Below are 26,300 nucleotides of genomic sequence, written 5' to 3'. Positions count from 1 at the left end.
CCTCACGCGACGCCATGCACGCAGTTCATAATTACAACGCAGTGAATAGCCATGCCTCTCAAAATCATTGAAGTCTTCTTATTGGTTAATGGGAATTATGCTGAGATCCTGTTGGCTTTCTTTTCCGTCTAGGGAGCTGGAGTTGCCACCTGTGTCTGCGGCAGTTGAAGGAGAAGGCGTCAGCCTACATCACCCTTACCTAAGCCACGCCCACTGCACCTCCCCTTGCTCCACCCCCCTCCCTGCCTAGCTCCACCCACCTCACCCTCTCAGGCTCACTCCCTAACCGGCAGGCCCAAACCACGGGCAGAATCCTCCCAGATCTTTCCCCAGTGGGTCGATGCCCACCAGCCTCCACCCCCTCCTCGCTTGTGCCCCGACTCAGAATGCACTGCTCGCCCAGGTGCCTGACCGCTTCCGCAGCATGGGCACGCCGCTCTCTTCCATCTCTCCTCCCCTCTGTGGTCAGCAGGAGCGGTTTCAGGATGGTGCCGGGAGCTAACTTTTTATTATTATTATTATTTTTATGCTCCTTTTCCATCGTGATGTATTAATGAAGCCAAACGAGCTCAATACCAACGCTTACTTGCCCCCTTCACTCCATTAGCCGAGCAGCCGTTTAACACCAGACACAAAAGGGCACTCGAGTGGACCCTTCTGCCCGGAGTGTCCTCTAGTTGTGCTCTGAAGGGCTACGTTTGCTCCCATGTCGGCTCTCTTCACGTAACCTTGGTGCCGGGGTGGGGGGGGATGAGCAGGGGGGCGGCAGACGTGTGCAGGATGCGGCCCCCTGACCTGCTCATGGCTGACTCCGGCGGCCGTCAGACGAGCCCCCCGCCTCCGCCGTCTGCACCCCCCCCCTCCCGCCAGTGCCCCGTAGCTGTGGAGAAATGAGCATGGCCCCTCCCTTGCGGATTAGCGGCGCGCAGCTGTGGGAGGAAGTCGAGGCTCGGTTCCGAATGGATTCAGACTCAAGACTTGTCGGTCCCATCCGGAAGACGAGCCGCAAAAATCCAAATGGTCTGTGACCCTCCGCCCGGTCGGCGGGTACAGTCACAAGTGCCAGCCCACGTCTGGCCGGCTCATTCCCTCCCCAGCCACGTCTTTGAGATCCTTACACCTTGTGTCCGATACGGGAACCCAAGGTAGCAGGTGAACGCCCCAAAGGGAGATCGAGCTCCTGCAAACACCCAACTCCTCTGTGTCAAGATTTCAAGGAGACTCTGATATACTGTACTTTAAGCCTTGTTAAAGAAAAAAAAGAAGCCAATATCGGATTGCTGTGAGTTGAATGGGACTTGATAATGCTTTCACTTTTGTGTGTATGCGAAGGTGTGTTTGTAAATATGGGAACAATGCAGATTTTTAATCTATCGGGCCTTGTTTTAAAAACAGCCCAAATGGATATTTTTTTCCCATTTTTTGTTTTTCTTTGCATGGTGTTAGGTGTTATTAAAAACATTTTATGGATAAAATAAGGAAAAAAAGCACACTTAATTTGCAATAATGTGTTTGTAACTCGCCCCAGAGAGGTTCAGATCTCTGTGTGCATTTAAACATTTTTGTGGAAAAGCGCAACTATAGTTGACCAGGTGCTTAGTGGGAACTGTGGGGGGGGGGGGGGGGGGGGGGACTTCCGAAGGAATCGGAATTTTAGAATAAATTTTTCTTTATTCCATTCATTTAATTTTTAACGGTATTGCCACAACTGATTCTGGTTTTTTGGCAGACAGGGCACGACCGAAGTCTCGTTTAAGCTCCTGCGACTTTCTTCTTGAAGAGATACTTATTTTTTTGTATAAAAGAGTAATGATGGTGACTGTAGGATGAGCTCAGTGCTATCTGTCAGGCTGTTTTGTGTGCTAGGACATTTAATTAAAACGTGTTACATAAAGTATTTTTGGCGAGCCAGCGTGTGTTTGCGAGCTGGCGGCAGAACGAGTTTGTCTCTGACCCAAAGTCCCATTCTTTCTTGTAACCTTTCTCAAGATCTTCTTTCTTGTTTGTTTTCCTCCAGCACTGGTGTTTGTACTGTCCAAAGAGGTGACCTGCTTGTTGATGGTGAAGTGCTTTGGTTTAGCTTTACGGGGGAATGAGGAGAAGCGCAGAAAACGCAGCATCGTTCTGTGCCACGACAAAAAGTCACCCGCCATTAGGCTTGGGAGGAATCTCATTTTTCTTACCGTCACATGGTCCAGACGGTATACCGCAATGTACCGTACTTTGACGGTATATTTAAAAGCAGCACGATTATGGTATTTTGAAATCTTACCTATGAAATTTGCCATTTGGAATTCAAAATACCGCAGTATACCAAATTACCAGAATACTGCCCAAACCCCCTTTACTTTCTTTCAGAGCCAATGCTGAATATCTAAGACAGTGAGAATAGGAATGGATTTGAGGAGGAGTTAAGTTTGGAGAAAAAAAGCAGAATGAGAATCATTAATTGGGGGGGGGGATTAATGGTACTTTGCTGTCCCTTATTACCCTGCTGTGCCGCTCCCTACGCACCTCAGTCTCGCCAGATGAACGCAGCTCCTCTGCCCACTGGATTTCGTCCTGCCAGAAGCGCGTAGTTCAGTACATCTTCCCAGCCTGTAACATTTGGGCCGCGCGCAGATAATGCATGCTGTATGGACTGAAGGCAGGCACGCTCCTGCTTTTGAGTAGTGCCTCAGTAGGAATGTTTTAACCATACACCCCCTGGGACTGTCCAGCAGGGGGCTCCTGGTGTGCGTGTTTGGTTTATATGTGTGTGTGTGTGTGGGCTGACTCAAACCCCTGCAGTTTCTATTGTATCAGGAGGCAGAGCTGGGGTGGACAAAGAATTTCATACATTTACTCTGGCTCACCTGTCTGTAAGACAGTTGGACCTGCTTCTATAGTGATCAACATCACTATAGAAATGACACTTGTGCTAAATGCTAGATACTTTTCGCTTCCCTTTACTGATACCCCCTCAATCACCAGCCACTGGTCAGTAACTACTTGTTGAAACTCTTTCTTGAAACTGTAACGTATATAATGTACATTATCTATACTGTCGACAACCTCTTTGAGATCCTTTATGGGTGGTTTCCAACGCCATGGATTTTGGCATTAAGATGGAGAGACGGAAGGAAATACAAACACAAACCCTGAATAATGTGACTGGAAGACTGGAGAAGCCCAGGAGAGCCAAAGAATTTCTCCTCTCTTGATTTTTTCATGAGACGACATTGGGTTGAATTTGATCTCCGAGAGCTGGTCTTTCATGTCCTTATTGTTTATTTTTTTCCCATGGATTTCTTGAACCAGCATTTATTTTTAATATATGTGGCCGAACATGTCATCTGACAGATTGATTTTTTTTTGAACTTCTAACGTGAATGTCACTAATGAGGGATTCTGATGGGCGGGGTGAAGATGAACTCGATGAAGGCTAAAGGGAGGACATGGGGATGGGCAGGACAAAGGACGGTGTCGTGAGATCCCAGGGTACAGATCGCTGCAGGATTCTACCTGTGGCTGCTGGAGAAACACCCTGAAGTGAGGGTGTGGTCCTGGCGCTTGATTCGACTTTTCCTATGATGCAATCAGGACCCCCTTTCCCTTTCTCTCGAATTTTCTCGCTCCTCCCAGTTCTCAGATATGGGTCTCGTGGGAGGGTGGGATGCCAGGAGAATGTGCTCAGTCCCCAGCAAGGATGGGGACAGTCTTATTGTAAATTATTGTGCTGTGATCTTGCTTGCACTTTTTTTAAGAAAAAAAAAAGAAAAGAATTCCTGTGTGTGAGCGTGCGTGGATTATTTTTGCTTTCTCGTAAAAACTGTTGAAAAATTCGGAAAAGTGAATTTCTTTGTATACTACTCGAGGGATCAAATCTCTCACTTTGTTTATGTTGGACTCTATTTTTGTTTTTTGTTTTTCTTTTTTTAAATTTATCCTATCTTGGAATGCTTTGAAATGACAACTGCAAATGAATAACTGTCGCCGTGACTACCATCCTGTGTAAATCCATTTAGTCTTTCGATCTGATCTGAAGTTTTAAATCGGTATTTTTCTCCTGTTCCTTTTTTTTTTGCAGCACTTCCCATTTCAAAGCCAGAAATAAACACAGTTACTCCTGTACGCAGTCTGCCGAGCTGTGGTTGTTGGGCTTGTTCCGTTCTGTACGAGTGTCCGGCCTCCCTTGGCGCCGTCGTCGAAACCTGGCAAGAGGGGAGCTCAAGAATTTCACCTGCTTTGGTGTCGGGGGAGCGGCGATGAGACCGGAGATGATTAAAAGAAGCACATCTTTCGTCTGATGCATGCATGCGACTATCTGTGTGAATGTTAGCATCTCCCCTGCATGTGTGAGACATCCCCCCCCCCCCCCCCCGTATTTCTGTGCTGCGTAAAATGAATCCGCCCATGGATTTAAGCGTGTGGGGTTTTTGGACACCGGACTGACGGCAGCTGGTGGGAAGAACCCCTGACTCTGCCTTGCTGCCAGGCACCACAGGCTTTGGCTGGCAGACTGCATCTCCAGCCCTGGCAAGCCCTAGACAGTGGCCCCTGAGCACCGAACACACTTAGGGTTGGGTTAGCTGATCCGGGATCAGTGCTTGGGGTCCACCATCTGCCTAGAAGGGCCAGCTGGCCTGGATCTGCTGACCCCAGCCGGATGGCCGTCTCGTATAGGCTGGGCGGCTGGCTTGGCAGTGCTGTAGCTGTTAGGGCTTCCTCACACGGTCAAGCAGGTCAACATTTCCGCGGGCGGTGACGGCCGGCAGCGGGCGGGCGGGGGGGGGGAGGGGGGGGGGCGGTGCCGGCACTGGGCCTGCGAGTGAAGCAGAAAACTATAACAAATGCTGCAGCATTGCTGGTCTCCCTCCAAAGAAGAGAAAAGTATCATTTTGGCCTGTAAGAATCAGATATGCTGGGTTCGCTATAAAACAGCCCCTAATCGTATATAACAGAGTTTTATGTCCCTAAATAACAATAAAAGAAAGGCTACATCATAAATGCTTTACTAAATATATTTTAGTATTGTATTAAAATGGTGTTTCCCAATCTGGTACTCAGGGACGTGCAGAGTGTCCATGTTTTTGCTACCAGGAGCTGGGAGGGAGCAAAAATGTGAATCGTCTGCAGGTCCCACAGGACCGGGTTGGGAAACACTGCTTTAAAATATTATCCTGACTTCACAGAGCCACCTGCTTGGATTCAGTCGTAATTCCGGTTGTTTCTGCCACACGCTAGCATTCGCAAACAGATGTGTCTCTTCTGCACAGCATCCCCTTGCTCTAGGTGCCCTTTTTACAGTACAGTACAGTGAAATTCATTTGAAGAAAAGGCCGTTGGCCCCACCTCTCCACATATAACTATCTACTCCCCTGGGATCCAAATATCCTCACTTCCCCCATCAACCCCCAAGCCCCCGTGCGCTTGCACACACACACACACACACACACACACACACACACACACACACACACACACACACACACTCCTTGTGCAGACCCCAAACCACAACCCCCACCATAGATGTATGCCCCTCCTTTTTGGCTTAATTATCCTTATCCCACTGCCCCTTCTCCCCCAGTGTGAAAAGGGTGGATGGGGAGGTGGATGATGAAGACTCCCAGCCAATTACCACTTCTCCCAGACGGGCTCAGACTGCCCGGCATCGAGCCAATCAGAGAAGAGCTGTGCAGAGCTGGGCTGGAGGTGGTTGCCATGGCAATGGAGGCTGTTTGTGTGTCAAGGGATGCCACCGTGATGGATTACGGTAATGGACTTTGGAAGGTGGTGTGTGTGTGTGTGTGGGGGGGGGGGCACTGAATATCATAAATAAATACATTAGGAAATATATGAATAAATGTGAATTCATGCTGTTTGGGAGGCTGACAGGAAATTCAGAAAATGAACAGCCTCTGTTCTCTGGTCTGGAGACGGTCTATTATGCTTAGGTGACAATGCCGACCTCTTTCAGATCGGCAACCTGCCCTTGAAGAAAAAAAAAAAAGCAGAATTTTTATCTGCCCCGAGGCACCAGGCTCTTTGTTTCCACTGCTGCTCTAGTAACTGCGAACTGAGTCTGTAGCATCTGTAACCTTAGCGACAGGCGGCGACACTGTGACAGTGCGCATCTGTGACGGAAGCGCGGCCCTGTTTGGCTGCCGCACTCCTATCACTCTGCAGTCCGTAGGGTGTGGCTTCGGTTTCAGATGCAGCCCCTTTACATTTCATGAAATTGAGTAATTTATCACACATTTACTAGGATGAGTCACAGCATCCGGCTGTTTCACATTCGCTGCCAATAAAACTGCATAGTAATGACACCTGACCGCAAAGTTCCCCGTTTCGGTCCGCATCCAAAGTCTCGGAAATGGGCTCCGGTGATGGCTGCACTTGGTCCGTACCTTGTAACCCACAACTAGTTAGTTAGGATGTGGCTTCGGACTTCAGGTGGGATTTGCACGCCTGCAAGACGAATGCCGTTCGGAGGAGAACGCGAAAATTTATTCACCGTGAAAGACTTGTGTCGAAAGTGTGGAGAGATTTCAGACAAACCAACTACGGGACTGAGCTTTCCGCGCGAGCTTCTGTCGCTGTAGTATTAATTTTTATCGCTGTTGTGTTTTCAGCCGGCTTGTTTTTCCATGTATATGGACCCTACAGCTGGTCCCTGTCAGGAAATGTGTGAAGGATTCCTCTAAGTGTGCAAGTTGCTCACATGCATGATTTGGTATATGTGCTGTTGAAGCACACAGAACATGCTTGATTTGATATTCCATTGTAAGATACATGCGAATAGAGTGGGGGGGGGGGGGGGTGTTTTTTAAACACCCAGAAGATTTTTGGTTGGTATGGTGACCTGTGGCTATACACAGTAGCGCAGCAATGTTTTGTGGTTTCAAAAAACCACCAACAATATTATCAAAATTCTGCTTGCATCACTATTGCACCAATGCTCTCTTAGCACATGGTAACCACCGATGTATTAGAGAAACTCAGCCGCGATTCACAACGGGTCCCAAACTCAGTCCACAGAGAGGAGTATATAGATGGTTTTCATTCCAATCCATTCTCATGGCCTAATTGTGCAATTAGTGGTTAATTATATATACTATTTATACCCACAAATTGCTCCAAGATCTCAGAAGTAAAATGTTGCATGTATTAGCTATGGGGGACAAAGAATTGCAATGATCAGATGTAGCTTTTTTTTCAATTTGAGGAGAAATGTATTACCAAATTGATTGTGCTAATTGAGTAGTTAAGTGGAGCGGTTTGAGACATAACACGCACACATCGTCCTAAAGTGGACCAACTTTCAAATCCCTGTCAAAAAACATTTTCTCCAGGAAATAATTTGCTGTAAAGCAGTATTATATTGTATATATGCGTTTAAATTCAACAAAATCCCTGCTTCGGTAATTTCATTATTTAGGTGGCGAGTGTCACATGCTGCTTCGGAAGTCAGCTACATAAACGTCTAGACAACTGTTCCATCTAGTGGCTATTTTAGGAAGTACATGCTGTCCTAATGTGTGTCTTTGATCAGGGTTTTCTAAGGTAACGGACTTCTGATTATAAACGCGTGTAGCAGTCAATCCAGCCATACATTTTTTATACCAGCTTCTCCAATGCAGAGTCGGACTCCATCCTGGAAGCTACACACACAAGGCAGGCAATGAGTATAGCGGCATAAAATGTAATCATGGTGCATTTTATTTACGTTATTTCTTCAAAAGTACTGCATTTTAAGAAATGTAATATTTGTGATGTCCTCGTATCTTAAGTGAAAGGACAAAGAACACGGGAATCTAAAAACTTGGATATGTGTCATCCTGCAATATGCAAAACAAATATATTTCATGCTAATCTAATTTGCTATAAAAAAATCCCTGCAAAGTATAAAATAAATGTATTTAAATTAACGCAGAAATATAAAAAATTAATAGATGTTTACTGAAATGCTGCCCCTCATTGGGGTAAAGAAGCCATATCAAGTGTGAAAATATATGCACTGTTAGAAATGCGGCTGTGCTGAAAATGGTCAGCTTGGCCTGGATGCAGGGCAATGCAATTTTTCATCTTGTTCTTTAAAGGAAAAGTGCATCAGCAGTTTGTTTCTTAATCAATCTGTCAAGCTTTTCATACAGCACAGTTATTGCAAAGTATTTTACAGCAGAATCAAAATCTAGCTTTATTTTAGCAGAAAACACAGAAAGATACATTTGGGAAAAACTAGACCTAATAGAGACTCTGATCCAGTAATCCATCCATCTTCCATAATCATTTACCCAGTACAGGTCCTTGGTAAGTCCGGTCACAGGAAGCACAGGGCACTGTCACCGAAATGCCTGTCATTTGCAGGACACACCCTTGTGCACACAAAGGGACATTTAGATAAGAAAATCTATCCATCTTCTAACCCAGCATTTCCCAATCCAGTCCTCAAGAACCCATAGCCACAGTTTTTGCTGCATCTGAGCTTCCTGGCAGACAGTACACACGTTCGCTTCCTCTCGGCTTCCTACTGGGAGCTGGGAGAAAACAAAAACGTGGACCGTCAGTGAATCCCTGAGGACCGGATTGGCAAACACTGTTCTAACCTCTAAGCCTGGTCTAGGTCAAAGGGGGGCCTGGAGCCGATCCCAGGCAGCAAAGGGAACAAGGTGGCAGTGCTGTTTATAAATGCACCAATCACAGATCAGAAACACATTTATAAAAGACAATGCTCTGGATCATTGATTATAATGACTAGGAGCTGGCAGTTCTGCTCCGGCGAGGCAGACTACGATATGAGCTAACGCTGAAGACTGGATGAGGCTAACATGTGGATCTTTTCTCTGTTTAATGCCATAAATGAAAAGTCTAGGAGCTGCCAGTGATCTGTACGCACTGAACCAGATGGCCTAAAAGAGAGAGCAACAGAGGAGAGTACACAAAGATTCTCAGAGTAGTTTATTGATTCATTGTTTGATACAGATGTATAGATAGCAGAGCACAACACATAATAACCCAACTAGGCTAAGATACAGCAGAACAATAGAAGGCTGATGAAATACGCAATCGTGAGAGATACACGGCAGGGCAAAGCTAATAAGGCTTATTACAAGCTATATTGGAGAGATAGTTACCATTGCCTCAGATACTTAGTATCTATGGTCTCAATCTTACAACTCAGAACCCTTTGTTGCTGGATAATACACTATATGGACAAAAGTATTGGGACACCTGGCCCATCTATAGGAACTTTTATGACATCCCATTCTAAATCCATAGGCATTGATACGAAGTCTGTCCCCCCTTTACAGCTATAACAGCTGCCACTCTTCTGGGGAGGCTTTCCACAAGATTTTGGAGTGTGTCTGTGGGAATTTTAGCCCATTCATCCAGAAGAGCATTTGTGAGGTCAGGCAGTGATGTTGGACATGAAGGCCTGGCTCGCAATCTCCATTGTAGTTCATCCCAAAGGTGTTTGATCGGGTTGAGATCAAGTTCTTCCACACCAAACTCACCCAACCATGTCTTTAGAGACCTTGCTTTGTGCACTGGGGCACAGTCATGCCGGGACAGAAAAGGGCCTTCCTTCCCCAAACTGTTCCCACAAAGTTATATATATGAACATAGAATTGTCCAAAATGTCTTGGTATGCTGAAGCATTAAGAGTTTCCTTCACTGGAACTAAGGGGCTTAGCCCAACCCCTGAAGAACATCCCCATACCATTATCCCTCCTCCACCAAACTTTATAGCTGGCACGATGCAGTCAGGTAACGTTCTCCTGGCATCCGCCAAACCCAGACTTGTCCATCAGACTGCCAGACAGAGAAGCTTGATTTGACATTCCACAGAACACGATTCCACTGCTGCAGAGTGCAGCAGCAATGTGCTTTATATTGCACTTCCTGATGTGAGGCTTGCATGCAGTTTTTGTGCTGGGGTTAATGCCAGAGGAAGTTTGGAACTCTGCAGTTATTGAGTCAACAGAGGGTTGGTGACTTTTACGCACAATGTGGCGACCCTGCATGAAATGAATTTCTGTTGTTCCTAAACGCTCCCACTTTGCGATACCACTTACAGTTGACTGTGGAATCCCTATCACAAAACTGACTTATTGCAAAGGTGGCATCCTATCACAGTTCCACGCTTGAATTCACTGAGCTCTTCAAAATGACCAATTCTTTCACAAATGCTTAACCAGACTGTATGCCTAGGTGCGTAATTTTATATACCTGAGGCAGTGAGTCTTTGTCCATATAATCTAAGTAACTTCTAATGCTGACACTAGCAGACTGAAGTTCCAAGAACTTTTCAGGAACCTGAGAATTCAGGAACCTGACTGAAGGACCAAGCAGCAATAGCTTTTTCTCAGTATTAAGGCCAAGTGTGATTTATGAGGGGCTAGAGAACCTAAACATGTGGCCTGTAAGAACGTGAGTTTTTAACAAACAGAACTATATACTGGTTCCTGTAAGTATCTAAATGAATGGGAGCTGAGGCAACTCTGATAGACCATTACAGGGACATTTCTGACTTGCTTTTGAAAGGCAAGTATGCTGTTTCGCTTTCATTACATATCCATTAACCTCACATTGATCATTTTTGGCTGTTTTCTCCAGACACAAGGCGGTGAGCAGATGGAGATACGGTGGGCGGCACCCAAATCTTGTCAAACTCACTCATGCTTTCGCTCGCACAGATGTGGGTATGCAGTATATGTACAGAATGCCCACGATACCGAGCGATAATTGGCTGCATGGCATTCAACCATTCGTTTAAAAATGTTTCGATGTATGTAGCAAGATAAAGAAAAAAATGTAGCATTTATAAAAAATTGGGCTATAAGGAAATCTAAAATGCTTGTAAATGGAATTCCACCTCCACTTTGCATTGCCTCAGAAAAAGAACCCGATGCCTGTACGCTTTTGCTCCGTTGCTGTGTATTACAAATATGTCTGAATTAATATTCATTAGCTATACTGAGTGCGAAGGGGGTGGGATGGTGACTCTGTGTATAGCTCTGTTGTTTGGCACCTTTCTGCAAATGTGGAGTTTGCATGTTCTCTCTCTCCGCTTGTGTGGGTTTCTGCCTACTGTCCAAAAACATCTAGTAATGTGAGAGGGGGACATGTGCGCTGAGGTGGACTAGCATCCCGTCCAGAGTGTCCCCCGTCTCGTGTGCAATGTGCCTGGGTTGCCTTAATCCCCTGCTGGCTGAGTGGAGATGGACGGATTGAGATAAACGGATCTCTAGATCATGCCTTATTGGTTTAATGGTTACAGAAACAGCATTGTGTGGTGGTGCAGTGGTCAGCACTGTTGTCTCACACCTCTGGGACCAAAGTTTGAGTCTCTGCCCTGAATCCCCTACAATTCAAAAACATGCTGAGGTGACTTAGATTTACCAAACTGCCCATTGGTGTGGATGGTGTGTTAGTGTGCAGTGCGATGGGTTGGCGCCCCATACTGGGTTATTCCCTGCCTTGTGCCTGTAGCCTCCAGGACAGGCCCTGGACCCCCACAGCCCTGTATATGAAAACTGGATGGTAAAAAAAAAAAAAAAACATGTTACTTGGTTCTCTCCATAAATATTATTTTACTGCTCCATATCATGATCAAAAGCAGGGCTCACTCCCAGAGATCTACCACCCTGGAGAGCTTAGGCTAGGGCCTAATTTAACACACCATATACAGATAATCAGGCCCTTTGGTAGTGTCTCAGTATGAGAGCCAGCTATAATAATGTGCTACTGAAGGACCTGATTATCTGCATCAGGTGTGTTAAATTAGGGCTTCACCTAAGCTCTGCAGGGTGGTAGATTTCCAGGAGCAGGAATGAGCAGCCCTGATCTAAAGAGCCTTTCCAAGACGACAGTTAGCAGAGGTGGACAGTTCAGGTCCAGAAAGTAAACATCCAGACCAAGATTTTGTTTCAACCAGTTGAGTGCTCTGTGACTGTGATTCTACATGCTCAACTGGTTGGTTGAACTTACTGACAGTGAGTAAAGTTCAAGGATCTTTTCTCATGTCTGGAAGGTTGTGGATTTGAATCCTAGAACATAGTCCTTAACTCCAGTTGCTGGCTGACCTTTTTCCCTGACCCCAAAATTCTTTTATGAAGAGCAAGATCAGATAAGCAAAAACAACCAATTTCTCCATGACTAAAATACTGCCATTATATATGAACATTCTTCCTCTAGACCAACAAAGAAAAATCAAACAGGATTTCCATAAAAAACCCAGGAAGATCATCAAAAACCTGTAAGGTCTGTTTGCAGCAAATTTTTGTACCTCACCAGTATGACAGAAACATGAACAGCACTGGGAATCGTATGACGTCATCCAGGAAGACGCCTTTCCTTGAAAAAACACTTTTGTTTGTCTTTCAGTAGGTGATGCGGGATGATCTTGTAAATCTTCGAAGAATAATATCTAGACAGATCAGTCTATAATTGAGATTTTTGTTAACTACTTTTCAGCCTTTGGATAATTGGACAACATAAAATTGATGGAACCAAATTCTTCTTGGGGAGAAAATCGGGCCATCTGTCTGATCTTAAGTTGTGCCAAAAATGGGTTCTGCGGCATGACAATGATCATTTCAGGAAATCTATAAAAGAACCGGATTAAGGAAGAAATTGTTTTTGTTACCAAAAAATCCAGACATCAGCCAAACCGAGATGTTATGAGCGAGACAGCACAAAAATGTGGAGCAGGTAAACCAAATCTGCAAGTAAAAATGAACAAATATTCACAATAAAAAATAAAAAAAGATGTGAGACTGATAAGGTTGTGCAGTTAAGGTTGTTAAAGGATGCCTCCTTGCTTGATTACTTTTGAACACATTGATATCTGCCTCTGCTACATATGTTTTCTTTAATAAATACCATAGACCATGTTATTGCCCTGAGATGGACCGACATCCCTGTGCTGTTTGGGACAAGCTCCACCCCCCCAACCCTGACCAGGACAAATAGTGAGCAGATGGATGGATGGATGGATGTATTGGATGCTCTGTGCCGCATTAGTTAGCATTGTTGCCTCATAAGTTAGTGTTGGGGGCCCAAATCCTTTTCATTCTCTCTTTCTCTGAAGTTTACAAATCCTCCTTCTGCTATATTTTCCTTCGAAAATCCAGTTTCGTCCCGCACTCCAAAAAACACGCAGGAGAATTGGCATTTATAAATTGCCCACAGGGTGTCTCCATGTGCCCCGTGATGAACTGGCATCGCCTACACAGTGCACTGGGATGCGCTCCAGGTTCCGTTGCGACCCTCTACTGGGAAAGTGTATGATGGATGAATGGATGCATCATATATGACCGTTACTCTGTTACTCAAGCAAATATTACCATTCTGATTATCCAATGAGATCATTTGTCGAAGACGTGCAACGTTCATGCACTTTCAAGCAGCACTATATGTCGTACAACTGAACAAATCACACAGTATGCTTGCCGGTGTAAATACCTACACACGTTAAATACTCTGCGACCTTGTGGTGGGGTTTCACTGTTTTGGGAACGGGGCAGAGAAAATATGCCCGTTTCAATAACGTGTCACAGCAACAGCAAGCTTGGTGAGAACACAGAGGCAGACACAGCAGAGCCTACGCAGTGTGTGTGATATTCCACACGCCTGAAGTGAGTTTACATTTCATTTGATTTGATTGCGCACCACCACCGTATCTTAGAAAACCCATCGGTCCAAAACAAAGACAACAATTAGGTAGCACAATTATATTTTTACGAAAAATAACTACTAGGTTTCCTTACTAAATTAGACGCCTTTATTATTTATTGTTTATTTTACTGGGTCTTATTTCTCTTCCCAAGTACATGAGTGAATATATTTCTCTCTCCACCTATTAACATATTGATAAAACATGAATGATATACCTTGCTTTTTTTCTGACTATGCAAATGCATTACTTGCTCAGCTCTCCATTCAAGCATAATTGACCATTGGGTGATCACCCCAGACTGGGAGGGCAGCCAGATTTTTCTCAAGATTGGCGCTAATGGGCCAACCCCAGGCTTTGAAGAAGGGTGCCAAGTTTTGGTTGACGGTTTTGGAAAAGGTCTCGGCGTACAGGTTCATTTTTCCATCTCTGTCATTAGGCACATTTTTCATGTTGTGATAGGCAGAGAAGACTTTCTTGAAGGCATCCCAGCCAAACTTCTCCTGGAGCTGAGTGACAGCAGACGAGAAAGTTGGTAAAATCACACGGCACAAGACGAGAGATAATTTCTTCAGGCTAGGAGATTATAAAAAGAATTCTAGACATAGACTAGACTTTCTGAGCAGTGTCTGAAAAGGGTATTCCTGACCAGAATTGAATTCTTCAGTGTCCTGTTCCAATCCATCATAAACTGCAAAATGTCTAGCTCTTATCAACCTACAGAATCCCTTTGAGTAAAACACATACATCTTCCTCACTAGTAGAGCACACGTTTCATGGGAGTTTCACTTACACATAAATGTAGAATGAAAAATGATTGGTTCAGAGAGGAGGTGGGTCCAAGCAACTAGAGTAAGCAGATCAACCGATGATATGGTCCTGTTTCCTCTGTTTGGACACACCTCCTCTACAATCTGATTGGTTGTTTCTCTGAACCAATCATTTTTCCTTCTGCCCTCAGAACATTTTGGGTAAGTAAAACTCCCCTGAGCATGGTTTCCCTGCCAACACTGCTTTTAGGTCTACAGCTCTACATACCTACAACTCACCCCAGAGTCTACAATCGATACCAAAGGCCTGCTAATACATAGGTTTTTCTGGGCTACAAACTAGGGTCTCAGGCTGTAGCTCAAGCAACCCATTTCGGGGTATCCTGGCCACATCAGCCTAGGGCCCGCAGAGAAGATAATCCACCCCTGTCTGGTACAGATCCATTTCTCCGGCACATCGAGTCTCTTACCTGTATGTAGGTCTCCAGTGCCGTCCACATGTCCCACTTGCAAAATTGTTTCCCTTCCCTCACAAACAGCTCAAGCCTCTGCTTCCTATTCTTGGGATTGACAGCCTCGTGGGCCTTGGCCCGGGGAACACCCAGAACCTCCTCATGGACATATATGGACCACAGGTTGCAGGTGCACTCGGTGGTATTAGGGGGAAATTCCCAAGCATTCCGCTGTTGGTTGTGGCCCAGCTCGTGGATTGCACCCCAAATGCCTCTGTCACGGGCCACCTTTGGCTCCAGGAGGTTTTTCACAGAGTGGTCATGTAACATAACAGGGTAGCCTGCATGCATGAACCCTGGGGAATGGAAAGTAATGGGAGTTACCCACCTTAGTAGCTAGTTCATTAGCTAAGATGAGGATCCAGCATCTGTTTGCACCACAGATTCACTGTCAGAAAACAAGAGTACCAATGTGTACCTTTGCTTGTCACTGAGGCTGCACCCTCAAGGGTCTGCCAATTGTACCCTTAGCTGTAGGTCCTTGTACCTTTTAAGATACCGAACATCATTTGTACCATCGGGGGTACGTTAATGTTGCTTGTACCTTGAAGATGTTCCTCTACATCTACCTAAAGCTAGATTAGTAATGGCAAACTATTGAGGGTACAGCCCCAGTCACAAAAAAAAGTACAAATTCGTACTCTGGACAGTGTGGAGATCGGCAATCGCTAACACAATGGTGACGTAGGACAGACTTGCCACAAGATATCTGCACGTCCGCCACAAAGCGCTCCTTGCGGGGTAATTTGGTAGGGATGGAGGCCAGGTCGGCCACGCCTTTCATGATGCTGTTCCAGAGGGTGGCCACCTCATCCGGCCTGTCCAAATCCCGCACCACCTTGGATTTCATCGTCAGGATGATGTTGTCAAACTCCAGCTCTGCCCAGGGAGCGGGTGCAGCTCGCAGACCACCCACCCACTCTGCCACCGTGGTCTTTCCTAGTGGGAACGACAGGGATTCAGGGTTGGATCTGATGCCCTATGTGCTCTATGCTGCTTGAGACAGACCCAGGGCTCCCTGTGATCCAGTCCAGGAAAAACAGCTGGACATAAATATATAACAAAATATATTAAAACATGCAAAACATATTGTAGAGGGTGGTGCAGTGGTTAGCACTGTTGCCTCAAACCCCTGGACCAGGGTTCCATGCGTGTGGAGTTTGCATGTTCTCCCCCTGTTATAATAAGGTTTCCTCTGGCTACTCTGGTTACCCCTCAAAGTCCAAAAACATGCTGAAGTTAATTGGAGTTATCAAATTGCCCATAGGTGTGAATGGTGTGTGAGTGTGTGTCCAGCAATGGGTCAGCGCCCCCATCCTGGGTTGTTCCCTGCCTTGCAGCGGTAGCTTCAGGGATAACCTCCATATGCCCTCGATCCCAAATTGAACAAGCGGATACAGAAAATAGATGGATGGATGGGAAAACGCATTGTTACTTACAAACTGGTAATCATTACGAAAAGAGAGAGACATAATATTCCTGTTTATAAATTACAAACAGTGATGGAAAATTCCTGGAGAAAATTACGTACACTTAAATTTCATTTACAAAGCTGAAGTTGGTTCAGTGGCATGTATTTTAATGTCTAGAAAAATGAAGCTATCTTACATCACAGCTCGAATGTGGTGGCAAAAGGTTTTGTGTTTGCAGCACCTTGCCACCATAGCACCCTTCCTTGGGAAAATACTGCACTTACTACGTCATCTTAAAACGGAGAATCTAAAACTGAGAAATGTGTTACAGAAGCTGTTTTAATGACACAAAATATGTAGAATTTAATGCTCAGAATAGACAACACCTAGTGACAGGATTGCTGTGTCAGTTAACTCTAGCCGAACTACAAAAATACTTTACGATCAACGGATGGAGTCAATGATAACCAACATCTTCCAGTTGTATAACCTACAATCATCCACCATCCCTGCATCTTTCATAGCTGTTAAGCCAATGGAGGCCCATTTCTCAGGCTGCACAGAACATGAGGCCCTTACCAGACCCCCAAGAGGACCACCTTGAATGAGATGCCAGTCTACTGCAGACGAGACACTCATACACACAACCCATGCTTTGGGACATTTTGCGGCACCAATTAACCAAAAAGTGCATTTTTAAAACTGGGAGGGCAATCCTCATTAAAAGTCAGCATGAACACATGAAGAACATGCAACCCCCATGACCTGTAATCATGCGATTCCAAAATATTTATGAAGTTGTTTCCAGTATCTCACTGTACTATTATGCTACGAGGTACAGATGATGTGGCATTGATCTTCCAGGGTGTTCCCATCGTGGGGGGGGGGGGGGGGGGAGGCATTCTTACCCGATTTGTAGTAGGGGGCAAGGATGGCCCATTGCGCTTGGATTTCAAAATCTCCCACTGTGCTGTTCGGCGGAGCCACCAAGTAAAGCAGCCCGCCCCAGAGGTTTGACACCAGGATCATCTCTGAGTTGACGGGGAAGCGCTTGTGCACCACAGGTGCCCTCTTCAGTTCCCCCGCATTGCCAAGATTATCCGTCTGGCAGCCGATCTGCAACTAGGGAGGAGTCGAGTCACACCAAGGTTAGCCCGGGACAGATCAATGACCGCGGTACGAAACCAAGCCAACAACTGTTCTGCGGCAGTTATTCGGAGTGCATGTTCTCGGAGATGTGAGTCTCTGCAGGGAGAAGTAGTGGGCGTGTCAGAAGGTGGGTGTGTCAAAAGGTGACGTGTGTAATAGAGCAGGAAAGCCAAAAGGTTATTTCTACTGGCAGAAAATGCTGTGAGACCAGACATTTACCAGACATATAGGTCAGACAATGACTATAGATATCTATAATAAAACGTCTGTTTCATATTTCTTCATGTAGCGTTAGATGTTTACTATGCTTGTTCAAACTTATCACCGTACTTCCAGAAAGTAAAAAGGAAATCATGGGCGGGGTTTCCAACCGCTTCACCACACTCTCATCCTATTAACATGCCCCCCTTTTGACACGCCCACTAACCTTTCGACACGCCCACTAATCGAGCCAGCAGAGACCTATACTTGGTGTTCAGAAGTGGAGAATTCAGGTCCAGAGAGTTCAAATCCAGATCAAGAGTTCGTTTCATCCAACCAGTTGGGTATAAAAAGAGTCACAGTCACAGCATACTCAACGGGTTGGCTGAAATAAAATCTTGGTCTGGATTTGTGCTCTTCGAACCTGAAATCTCCACCTCTGCTCGTGTTCTCGGGCAAGGCGAGAAGCATTTACCTGCCAACCTTTCCCAACAATCATCGAAGGAACTGCGACATGCGTTCTCATTCCAGGTGAGAGGTACAGGCCGGTGCTTTTCCAATCTTCACGGCCTGAAGATGAATGCGATACATATTCTGATTTAATGTAATAAACTACAGTGGATCTGACTTTACTACGCATTTATAATATTTCATACATTTACATGTTTAGTTAATGAATCTTAAGGATTGGGTGAAAAATCACCTGCGGTGTTTCCATCGATAAATGCTTTGGCGTTGGAAACAACAGGCAGCTGGTTCTTTTGTCTGACAATATAGGGCACAATTTCATCTGGATTGGGCAACGCCTCATACAGCTGGCTGCAGACACTGAGGAGCAAATGGTCTTTGGGATCCTTGACGGGGTGGTTCTTGCTAACGTGGGGCACTCCGCCTTGCTTCACCACGTTGGTGAGCACGGATACGATGGAGGAGTAGGAGTGGCAGTTGTGAGCCTGCATGTGCAGGTAGGCGCTGCAGTCTTGACCCAGATGTTTCAGCGAATCGGCTTCATTCTGCTTCAGAGGCTCCCCGCATATCACATTGCCTGCTAACCGCCGCAGCATGGGCCGGAAGTGGTAGACTTCCGAGCAGGCCGTCTCAGGCTTTGGGGCCTTGTAACGGCCCGCGTTCACTGTGCTTCCCATGATGCTGATACCCATTTTATTTAGGATGCGGTTGCCCGGATAAGCAGTCAACACTCTGTGGTTGCCGTGGTTCTGAGCCCAATTCCATGCATGGCCAGCAATAAGGAGACCTTTTCCTTCAGCCACAAACCCCTGAATCCTCGAGCAGTGTTCGTCGCTATAGGAGTTGCAGACGTACACGCTGAGGTCCTCCCTGAAGTTGGTGCGCTCGCAGCGCAGGCCAGACTGGGTCAGCAGGGACTGGGCAGCAGCCAGGTTGGGATGGACACCCACGCACCCGTTGCGGCCCTCGTCCAGCCAGCGCACCGCGTTGCACAGGAAGCGGGACAGCTCAGCACGGCCCAGGTAGCCCTCGTGGGTGCCCACGATTACACGGCCCTGTCCATAATGAGCTCCAGCAAAAAAGGCCCTGCCATCACCAGTGGTGGCGATGGGGAAGGCCAACGGACCATGCACCAGGATCTCAGAAGGCAGTGCTCCACCGCTTATATCGAACTCAGAGACCCCATCCAGCAGGAACTTGTAGTCATCCTTGAAATCCTTACCTATCCTAGGAAGGAATCAGGTAGAAAGGTTACGCCTGTGCTTCATATCACCACAAAGATCCATCCCCCTGTTGAAAACCCGTGGCCCCAGCACTTACGACATTCCCAGCCAGCTGGTGGGAATCTCCTTAGGCACTGGGAACATGCCCAGCTTGCCCTGATGCTCCGAGAAGTAGATCCCTGCCACGCTGCACACCTTGTTTCCAGGGAAATCTCTAAGGGCACTCTTGCCTGGGTTCATCTTGGCCCAGTTCCAGGCCTGCCCAGCCACAAGCAGGCTTCCTCCGCCCTTCATATAACTCACCAGCTCCTTCTCTGAGCCAGCCACACTGTAGGCATCTGTGACATAGATCCCCATCTTCTTCTGGAAATTGCCCACCTCATTGGGGCAACTAAGACTTTGGGCAAATGAGGTACAAGCCGGGTGGATGCCCACAGTGGGGTTACTGGGAGTTTTCAGCCATGCCAGGATATTCTTCACCACAGAGGGGAAGGAAGTGAGGTATTCCTCATGGCCCAGCACCACAAGGCGCCCCATTCCGTAACTGGAAGCAGCCATTAGGACCTGGCCCATGTGGTTCATGGCCAGAGGAAAAGCTTCATCGCCAATTAGCACCAGATCACTGGGCACCGCCTTTCCTTGGAAGTCCAGCTCCTTTATGCCTCCCATCAGTGCGTTGTAAGCTTTCACACGGGCCATGCTTCTCCGAACTGGCGGGTGGACAATGCTATCGCTAACGCTAAATGCGTCTTGTTATAGGAGAATCCTGTGGAATGAAACCGCTGCGTCATTTAAATGTACAAATACCAAGTGTGACGCGGTAAGCAGTAATACAAGATGAGCTGCAAGATTAAGCGGTGCAATTTGCGTCCACAGAATACACCATTATTTTGTCATTTGAAGTCTTCACATCCGTGTGCTAACAAAGTATACCAAAAGGGGGCAGTGTGCCGCTCAGCAGGTTAGTGCTGTGTGCCTGCAACTGGAAATTCACAGACCCGAATGACAGGGTTGGCAGAGTGATGTCACCGTTGGGCTCCTGAGTGAGGCCCTTGTAAAAGAAAGAAAATCCATTTTGACTCTATGTAGCTCTAGCTCGCTTGAAGTGTAATGCACTTGAGTGCATGGAAAAACAGGCCAAATGTGTGCAGATCAGGTGTGGTGCAATGTTTAAGCCACCAGTCACCTTCCGAGCAAACAGAACGGGGATCCCTTGGAAATAGTGACCGCTGAGTAAAGCACTATAAGACAGGGGAGCAGCAGACAGAACTCATCATGGAGAAGAGTGAGGCTGAGTCACACAGGAGGTGTGCAGCAAAGGGTGGAGCCCTGCAGAGCCTGAAAAAACATTGAGCTTCCTGCATTTAAACTACAGGCATTTGAAGAGCTAAGAACCGGTTCCTCAAGCTACTGGGTGTGTTCTGGTAGTTGCAATTATGTACATACAAGAGCGTCCTCGCCTACCTTGCAAAAGCAAAATCTTTCACATGGTTTACTTTCACCCCACAAGGAATTAGTGTAGTATATAACAAATTAAACTCCGAAATCGATCACTTAAAGCTATTTCTACTATGTACAAATGGTGTTATTCATAACTTCCAGCATAGAATTCTATACCAGCTTGTATTTTTTAAGCATTCCTGTTTAAAATGTTGTCTGTACCAATGCACTAAGAAAGCTAAGGGCAGTCACCTTATATGAATATGAAGCACTGAGCTGCAAAAAGCAGCATCCCACCCTGTATTCTAATTGGGAATTACTGAGCATATATCCTGTTTTTCTTCTATATCCTGTTTGATTGTACACCCTTTCCAAACAAGGAGTGGTTTACGGGTGTGGCAGTGAGGGGAAATGTTTGTGCTCAGTGGCATTATGATATGACCTGTCTTCACTTGGTAAGGGAGCTGGTACAAGTGATTCACCTCCTTAAAAACAAACAAAAATAATATTTAAAAAATCCACAAGACAGTAACCTATACCTAGAGTTGTGGAGGATTTCAATAAAACGTACAGGCAGTCAGGTTACAAATGAGATCTGTTACTGAAGTTTGTATTTAAGTCCAATTTTATAGCTAAGTCAGAAAAATAATAATAAAGTACATAATAATAATTATTATTATATTGTAATAATAAAAGTAACTGTATATGGTGCTATATTGCACCTCGAGCCAACAAATGGCTAAAGCGTCACAACATAGGGCGTGCGTTCATTATTACGACCCATTGTATTAAATCTGAATTTTTAATATAATAGGCTTTATGGCAGTCTGTTCATAAGTATTAGTTGTCCATAAGTCGGACATTCTTAACCTGGAGACTGCCTGTATTTTAAATACATATTTAATTACTTTTACGAATTTTGTTATTTCTATTTTGCTGGATGAAAAAAAACATGTAATTTGTAACAAAATAAGAGCTTAAGAACATAAATTTACTAACGAGGGGAGGCCCTTTGGCCCAACAAGCTCGTTTGGGGAGAACTTACCTAATAGCTCAGAGTTGTTAAAATCTTATCTAGCTCTGATTTAAAGGAAGCCAGGGTTTTAGCTTGCACTACACTAACAGGGAGACTATTCCATACTCTAACTACACGCTGTGTAAAGAAGTGCTTCCTCAAATCCAGTTTAAAATGTTCTCAAAATATTTTGAGATATTGTATATCATATATTTCAAATACTTAATAGAATATGTAATTTGATTTAATTTATTTTCTCACATTTTAAGAACCTTCATCACCATGCTTACGGACTTTTAAATATAGTCTAACACTGTCTTTTGGTTAGATGCAAATAAATAAATCATGTGACACAATCCAGTTGGGCCCAGTTTGCTCGTTGTAAACTTCATTTTCCCATGACCAGTAATCCAAGGAAAGATTCTTTGATGCTCAGTGCAAATTACCTTAAGGTAAAGTATGTAGTGAAATTACTATCAGATATTGCTCTGTGAACATCATTATAGGACAGAAAAATAGGGCAATATGCAAACAGCAGTGCTGTGCTCTAGAACTTGTGGATTAACTTGCTTGCGTACTTGTGGCGTTCTAGTTCATTTCAACAGGCATGCTCAGGCGGTGGCATCTTGGGGTTGGTATGGACGCCTTCATTAGCGATAAATCAGGCTAGCTACTTCTGTTCCTAAGGATAATTTTCATTTCTATCAGCTAAACGTAGCTGTTTTATCGCCACCGAGCCTGTAAAAGGGAGAACCGACTGGTGAACTACACAATGAGTATTATATGCATCACAGCCGCTGGTTCTGCTTTTGTGAGCATACATCTAAAAAAGTTTATTCTTGGAGTTTGTGCCTGTTCAGCACCTTTCTGTAAAAAAAAAGCAGGAAATTCACATATTATGATAACCAATTTCAGTGTCGGAGCGCCACGTGGACACGTGCTCACACCAGCACCTCACCAGCCACCGACATTAATTTTGGGGGAAACACTGGGTATAAATTAAGGGTGTTGCGGTTCTGAAACCGAGACCAAAACCGGCATACGAGATCATAAACATTTGTATCGTAGCTTCATCTCCTGGATTTCCCCAAGCTGCTGTAACAGATGCAGCCTGTCGAGCTCACAGTACGTTACTAATGTTGCAAAAGTCAATTTTAATTTCACGATTAATGCGATACATATAAATTCACATAATTATTATTCTATTTCAAGTTAGGACAAACGGTATATTTTGTAGCTACTACACATTATTAATGCTGCAATGGTACATGTATTCGTCGTGTATTTCTGTATTTTCAAATAACAAATTACTTGTATATTTTTATTAAAAACATTTGCTCACATCAGCATTTTTTATTTTGTTATGTTTGATGAGAAAGCATTTGCAATTTGTAACAAAATACTGTTTGATGCATTTGTGCACATCTCTGCCTATCAAAGACACACAATTGCTTTTTGTCAAGCAATTGCTTTGAACCATTCAGACTTTTTACCCAGATCTACATATAATCAGCATTTTAACACATTTTTTCACCAAAACTCAAACTATACTTTTTAACTGATTTGTAAATAGAAAAATGATGCTGATTCTTACTCAAGTTAATATTGCATTTTTGATCAAAATGAATGCGATACTGAATAAAAAAAAAAAATAAATCAACAAATTGCAAAGATATAAAACAACATCATTTCCATATGACACACAGGTTAATAAAACAAGCTAAGTATGCATACAGAAAACCTTACCCCAAATTGTATATTTCCACAACTGTGGAACAGTTGAGTACAACTTGAGTGAAAATACATATATACACACACACCTTTTAAGGACCTTTCATGACACTGCCCATCACAAACCTGTTTTTCCTGTTAGGAAATTATCTGTACATAACTTGGCTCACAAACACTGTTTCATACATACAAACATTTTACTAAATCTTAAGTTACCTCAATCAGACCCTGTACACACTATACACACAGCTATACACTCTTTCAGTTTGATTTTTCATTTCTTATTCGGCATTTTATATTTAATCTAATCCAAACATTCATATGAACTGATTTTACAGAGTCTATGAAATAATTAAACGTTTTATATCTATGGACATAATAACTGCAATACTTTTCTGGCACCATAACTTTGAAAGGTTGATGAGGGTGTGGATTTTAAACGAGTTTTTAAATGAGAATTAGCTTGAAATTAGCTTTCTTTGTTCTGAAGAGGACTGAGTAGGACACGCAGAGCCAAAAATAAATCAAACACTCTGAGAACAGTGATGTCATTTTCATGGATATTACTCTTGTTTATCTACAAACTGCTTTGTCTGTGTTCACATTAAGCCCCAAACAAACAAATAATTTTGTTTTTCGGGGAGTTATGCAGTTTCCTCCTCAGCCATTCAAATTGGTATATTAAATGGTCATGTGAATTATATATTGTTTGTCATAAAACTGGAAGGTTTTCTCCACATACTGCCTTGTTCTGCATAGATTACTAGGCAGCTATTATACAATGTAACAGGTTGTTATTTTACTTTTAATTTATAATTATATAAGATTCTGTTTTCCTTTTTCTGTTTACCTTGATGGGTACAATTTCCCTTAAACTTTCCCATGATGCTCTTGTCCTGCATCGCCCCTCCCTCTGTCTTTTCCCCTTTATAAGGGTCCCGACCTCATTTCCTCTTCCATTTGGTGTATTGCACACGCGGGAGGAGGTGAGGATCTAGTGGCAGGGTCCCCCCGAGTTAATAAATCAGTTGTTCAAGTATTTAATTTATTATTTATCATAAGCAGGGGATAGAAAACATGTCTATACATAAGTATATACATTGTTTTACTTTGTGCAGAGAGAGCGAGAGGGCCAGAGCAGACGAAGTTTACCCCTTTCCTTATTGGTCCCAACAGGTTCAATAAAAATTTGTGAACAACCCCACACACACCTCATAACACCCTAAAACACAACGCAGAGTACAGGCAGGGACTGACTGGTTACAACAACAATAAATACCAACACGCAAACTGAGCAAAAGACAAAGGGAAAGCATCTTCGGCAATCATGCAGCTTCTCTACGCCCTTTTTTACAAGCCGAAAGCCTAATGAACAAGGTGTGACATTGTTTCCGAAGCCAAACAGAACGGCTTTGACAGCAAATCACCTGCAATTAAACTTTCTACAGCATAGCATTTGGGTGCATAGATGTGTAGTCCAATTCTATCAAAAAATGCTTCCATTTTTTATTAGGCCTATGCTATTTAAATTATACCTAATTTACAATGGCCTCAGGATTCTGAGATTCCGTGCCAGTTACGGATGTAAAATGTTAGCTGGCTGGCATGTACGATCGTCAGACGTGGAGTAAAATGAAGAATGAGAATCAGGAAAACTTCCAGGGGCCCAAGAAGTTTGGTTGTAGGTGATTTGTTTTCACAGGCGTCCTTTTGGCTTCCGAAACAATGTTGTTTCTTGTTTATCAGGCCTTAAGCTCGTAAAAAGGGGTGTAAGCGAACTGCATGACTATTGAAAATGCTTCGCCTTTATCTTCTGCTCAGCTTGCGTGCCTGTTGGTACTCATTGTGTGAGCATGGCATCTTTAGTTCAGAGAAGGGTGGGAACATTGGTAGAATTTGTCAGGGGCCCTGCCAGCCCTTTGTGAGGCCCGATTTACAAAATGAACCTAACGAAACGTACAGCATAGCTACAAAATCCTACGTTCATTCTCAGATCTCATCATTCCAAAGGACGGCATGTCCAAATATAAATAGGATTTAGAAACCATAGGTTTGTTTATATGATCGTGCTATGCGTGTACACTAAGGTCAAGACTGATCCTGAAACACCAACACCTTGAAGCCGATCCGAGAATTTATGCAAGTCATATTTTTGTACCCGCAATAATATTTATTGATATAAGTAACGTCCCATTGGTTTTTCGGAGTGATGGATGACACGTTTCCTCATTCTACATCCAAGTGAAGCGGATAACCACCAACTGTACGAACGCTAAACACACCTTTTTAACTTGCAAAGAGAAAAAAGAAATTATAATAAAGTCAATAAAAACCAGCTTTAATTTCTTTTTTTCTTAGATTGTTTTTCTTTTTTAAGGGTAGGAATAACTTTGAAGCTATCGTGCATAGAATCATGTTCGAAAGCTAAGTTACCGTAACTTTCACATTTGGCAGCGGCTTAGCTAATAGCTAGTTACATGGAAAAAAAACTTTCGCCTTAAGTGTTTCGAGCTATCAAGCCCCAGACTACTTACATTCAACTGCGTCTCCTTGTGTGATCTGTTGTCAGATGATTACCTTGTATTCCTGACTGAGAAAGCCGTAAGGGAAGTCAATGCCGTAGTTCGTGGATATAGTAGAGTCATTATACATTTCAAAACTGATCCGAGATCAGCTGTACTGTTTCACACATAACGATGACGGCTAGGAGTGAAGTCAG

At 44.3% G+C, this 26,300-nt stretch overlaps 2 protein-coding genes across 4 annotated transcripts in view; one reads left to right on the top strand and one right to left on the bottom strand.

The window, feature by feature from the left end:
• Window positions 1-733, top strand: part of dpf1 (double PHD fingers 1) — a 28,984-nt gene extending 28,251 nt beyond the window's left edge. For both annotated transcript variants that reach the window (XM_048981067.1, XM_048981069.1), the window contains exon 12: window positions 133-733. In XM_048981067.1, the coding sequence (XP_048837024.1) occupies window positions 133-203 (71 nt within the window). In that variant the 3' untranslated portion in view covers window positions 204-733. The remainder of the gene's footprint in view (window positions 1-132) is intronic.
• Window positions 734-13,745: 13,012 nt separating this feature from the next.
• Window positions 13,746-26,253, bottom strand: LOC125711759 (TRPM8 channel-associated factor homolog). 2 transcript variants are annotated; one of them, XM_048981001.1, is made up of 8 exons: window positions 26,116-26,253; window positions 19,493-20,161; window positions 18,408-19,399; window positions 18,180-18,274; window positions 17,263-17,476; window positions 15,642-15,881; window positions 14,901-15,238; window positions 13,746-14,169 (listed from the first exon to the last, which is right to left on the bottom strand). In XM_048981001.1, exons 2-8 carry the CDS (start codon window positions 20,092-20,094, stop codon window positions 13,927-13,929), a joined length of 2,724 nt encoding a protein of 907 aa, XP_048836958.1. In that variant the 5' UTR covers window positions 20,095-20,161; window positions 26,116-26,253; the 3' UTR covers window positions 13,746-13,926. The 2 variants fall into 2 exon arrangements, with proteins under 2 accessions (XP_048836958.1, XP_048836957.1); XM_048981000.1 differs by lacking the exon at window positions 26,116-26,253 and adding an exon at window positions 23,597-23,864.
• Window positions 26,254-26,300: the final 47 nt, after the last annotated feature.

This window comes from Brienomyrus brachyistius, chromosome 17, assembly GCF_023856365.1.
Source record: "Brienomyrus brachyistius isolate T26 chromosome 17, BBRACH_0.4, whole genome shotgun sequence".
NCBI lineage: Eukaryota > Metazoa > Chordata > Actinopteri > Osteoglossiformes > Mormyridae > Brienomyrus > Brienomyrus brachyistius.
Note: the sequence above shows the minus strand (reverse complement) of the source record. Positions and strands in the feature narration are given on the sequence as shown.

What these genes read in the sequence shown, in the direction of transcription:
- LOC125711759 (XM_048981001.1), bottom strand. Translation starts at nt 20,094, where the DNA reads ATGGCCCGTGTGAAAGCTTACAACGCACTGATGGGAGGCATAAAGGAG. An exon ending in TTGTTGGGAAAGGTTGGCAG is followed by an intron (nt 17,477 to 18,179) that starts GTAAATGCTTCT and finishes ACTCCTCCCTAG; the next exon opens with TTGCAGATCGGCTGCCAGAC. An exon ending in CACTGGAGACCTACATACAG is followed by an intron (nt 14,170 to 14,900) that starts GTAAGAGACTCG and finishes GCTGTCACTCAG; the next exon opens with CTCCAGGAGAAGTTTGGCTG.